General features: G+C 34.0%; 2 protein-coding genes across 2 annotated transcripts in view; both read right to left on the reverse strand.

Moving 5' to 3' along the window:
• LOC100465650 (short transient receptor potential channel 1) overlaps positions 1 to 3,839 on the reverse strand; it is a 75,813-nt gene that overhangs the window by 4,368 nt on the left and 67,606 nt on the right. The window lies entirely within an intron of this gene.
• The window catches only part of LOC117802612 (short transient receptor potential channel 1-like), a 5,249-nt gene continuing 1,417 nt past the window's right edge, over positions 8 to 3,839 (reverse strand). Inside the window, exons 2-5 of the mRNA XM_034661812.1 lie at positions 3,778 to 3,835; positions 2,167 to 2,368; positions 1,616 to 1,810; positions 8 to 725 (exon numbers count right to left, since the gene is read on the reverse strand). Coding sequence (XP_034517703.1) covers positions 498 to 725; positions 1,616 to 1,810; positions 2,167 to 2,368; positions 3,778 to 3,835 — 683 coding nt within the window. The 3' untranslated portion in view covers positions 8 to 497. The remainder of the gene's footprint in view (positions 726 to 1,615; positions 1,811 to 2,166; positions 2,369 to 3,777; positions 3,836 to 3,839) is intronic.

The following is a 3,839-nucleotide window of genomic DNA, read 5'->3' on the forward strand; positions in this document are numbered from 1 at the left end:
AATAGACTATTATTTTAGATAAAACTATACTCCTGAACAATAAATACTGAACTATATGTTAACTCCTAAAACAGAGATTTTAAAAACCATGACTTACTACATTTCAGGTGTGTCCTATGGATGGAGATCAGCCCACATCTGCTGATCTTCATTTTACAAAACCTTCTGGCAATGTGTACAATTACAACTGCCTTTCTTCAACATAAAAAGAATTAAAGCACTGTTCAAGTAAGAAACCCAAGCAGCATGCTAAGAAAACCTATCTACTTAGTCTGTTTTGCTCCTGCAAAAAGCTACTAACAGAGGATTTTAAAAAACTAATTCTATATACATATTTTACATAATATATTTATGCTATAAATATTTTAAAGAATGGCTTTTACATAATTCTTCACTTTAATTTCAATAGGTATCTTAGTGATTTAATCGCAAATTATGCAAATGCAGTCTTTCAGGTATATTACTGAAAACTATTCTCTCCATGGTTTAGAAAATGGTTAATTTCTTGGATAAAACATAGCATATTTAGAAGTCCGAAAGCCAAGTAAATCCCTTATTTCATTTCTGAATTTTGACAGATCTTGGCGTAGTTCATTTAGGTTTTCCACGGTTGCCTGATCTGTACTTTGCATCTTCTGCCTCATGGATGTCAGGTAACGATGCACCAAGCAGCACATCACTTTTTGGTAGTTCTCATCCCTCTTTTGTTTCAGATTTCTCCATTCCTTCAAAACAAACAATTGCATGGTACTAACAATGGACATAAACCATATTTAAATGAGGTAGATTTTTAAAAAACATTCACAGACACAAACACATGCATTATTAGACTGTATTTTTGGCACTGTGTGTTACAAAGTAATATCCAACACTTGTTTAAAACAAATACAGCCTGCACATTTGTTTTACTTATTCACCTGGATGCTTTTCTTGATTTAACAATAGTCTTAGGAATGTTCAGTTTGCAGGATGGATTAGCAAACCACAACCCACAGGCCAAATATGGCCCACTTCCTAATTTTTTATGGCCTATGTAAGCTCAGAATGATTTTTACAGATGAATATTTGTAATTAATTTGATAGGGAATACAAATTTTGAACCCCAATTAAACAAAATGTTATTCCCCCCTCCCAAAATGGAATTCCATTCTTTACATTAGATCTGTATTACAAAAAATTATTATTCAATTATTATTACACTTTTAATTTCACCAATAAAAATTTTATGGATATTTGTGTTCTTACTTGTTATATTCATATAACATCTTTGATTTTGTCTGTCTGGAAAGTCCAAAATATTTATTATCTAGCCCTTTATAGGAAAAGTTTGCCAACTTCTGGTTTATAGCAACGTGTATTGAATTATTTATGTACTGAATAACTTTCAAGAACTGGAAAAATATGAGATGGCTCCAGTAGTCAATCTTTATCTATGCTGACAGAAGAGGTATTCTAAATATTTTCCATGTTTTAAAACTGTGAGATAAGATTTCATAAAAAATCACAGCTCTCTCTTTCACATATTGAATCCTTACTTTATGTTAGATAATATGCCATGTATGAGTGAAAAAAAGGAGACAGTTAGAACTTCCAAGTTGTAATTTTAATTTCTTACCTTTAAACTGTTTTGCCGTTTAACCTTGCCTTTTGATGTATGAGAGCAAATCCACTTACTGAGGCTACTGATCATATAGCAAATAGTCTTTGGTGAAGGAATGATGTTGAAAGGTGGGGGTAATGTACATTTGTCATCAAAGTAGCTAAGCCATAACTTTGCTCGAGCAAACTTCCATTCTTTGTCTTCATGATTCTGTAAGAGGCAAATAAAAAAGCAATATAGAATATGAACTCCCCCCCCACACACACAGCGGAGGGGAGGGCAGAAGGAGCAAGGGAGAGAGGTAGAGGGGGAGAGGGGGGAGAAAGAGAGAGAGATCATTTTAAGCTGTCCAAATGTTTGCTGTCCAAATGTTTGCACATCTTGTAGGTGAAAATTTGGTTCAAGATTTGCAGTTAATATACATACGTTACTTACATTTAAAAAATCTATATTTAATTTAAAAATAATACTAACTCTTAATTCTTATAATCTTGGTTGCCTTATCTACTGCATACATTTGGTATGATCTGAAAGAATATAAAGTTTTTAAAAGAATGAACACTTACTGCTATCAACTGAAAGCTTTTATGAAGCATTGCCACCAGCAGCTTGGTAAGCACAATCACAACCACGACATTGTATGTCCCAACAATAACAGCTCCAACAAAGGACTGCAATTCTTCTCCGTAACTAAATCTTGTGACAAAGATTGCCACATGTGCTAAGGAGAAAATATACCAGAACAAAGCAAAGCAAGTGCCAATGAACCTGTAAAGAAAATTACATTTCCGTTTACAAGGAAATTAAAGAAATTAGCAAAAATGAGGAATTCCATAAAACATTGATAACCTAAGAATAATACTTTATAAAATGAATGAGGTTGAACCCAACAGATAAGTCTTACCTTAAACAAAGAAATAAACCCAAAAGGAGGATAAATTATTTTTGTTTAACCTCTCACTGCTTCTCTGTCTATTCTCAACAAAGCAGCCTCTAAGATACCGTTAATGCCTAATATGATGTTGCCAGTCTCTGCTCAAAAACTTCAAATGGCTCTCAAACCCAATAGCCCTAAGTCCTTACGAGTATCAACAAGGTTCTACATCTCCTACAACCTTCTCTCAGACTGACTACATCCCATCACACCTGCCTCCTGGCTTTTCCCTGAACTTGCCAGCCACACTCCCATCTCAGGGCATTTGCCGTTGCCATTCCCTCTATCTGCTAAGGCTCCTCCTTCCAGCCATCTTCTTCAGGTCTTGATTCTTTATTAGCTTAATATCTTTACTGGAATGCCATCTCTTGTGGGGCCTTCCCCAGTCTCCTATCTAAAACTACAATCTCTCACACATATAGCCTCCCTGGCCCAAGCTTGGTCTCTTTTGCCCCTTTTATTGTGCAATATACTATATATTTTATTTCTCTTCTTATTGCCTATATCATCTCACTGTAATATAATATAAGCTCCATGAGGTAGTTTTGTTCACTGGAACTTTGTTCACTCAGGACTTCGAACAGGGTCTGTTACACAGAAGGTGTTAAATGAACACTTATTATTCATTTAATCTTATTTCTTAAATAAGATTATCTAAATAGTTGGTACATAACAGAAACACAATAAATGAGCAAGTCCACACCCCTTCTCCATTATGTTATTTTAAAATGAGGGGAGGTATTTTCTCTGCTTCACAACTGATTGTTCAACTTCTTATGATACAGCAAATTAGAGAAAAAAATTATTGATGAAGCTCTGATGATTCTCGATTCTAGTGACGTCCTACTAAATGTTGAAAATGCAAGAGATTGTTTTGGCTGTAACAATGATGGACAGTTGCTACTGACATTTACTATGTGAAGGGCAGAAATGTTGAAAGTCTTATAATATATAGGACTAACAGAAAACTGTCCTGCTCAAAATGCTAACTGTGCAAAATGCCACAAGTTCCTCTGTTAAAACAGATTACAGTGGGGGAAACAATGTAATATCTTGGGCCTACTAATTACTCAAGACTCTACTTATATAAAGATAACTATCAAATGATTCATGAAAAATAAGTATTTCTTATTAAAAAATGTCTTAGAGAAAATTTGAAGTTCTATTTCTCTAGGTATTAATTCATATATAACACAATAGAAAGAGAGAACTATATTTACTAAAAATTTTAAAAGACACTCACGAATGGAAGGTATCATTGCTTTGTTGTTCACAGAAGATGCCTACACAGTCCTTCTGTTCTTT

This window comes from Ailuropoda melanoleuca, chromosome 6, assembly GCF_002007445.2.
Source record: "Ailuropoda melanoleuca isolate Jingjing chromosome 6, ASM200744v2, whole genome shotgun sequence".
NCBI lineage: Eukaryota > Metazoa > Chordata > Mammalia > Carnivora > Ursidae > Ailuropoda > Ailuropoda melanoleuca.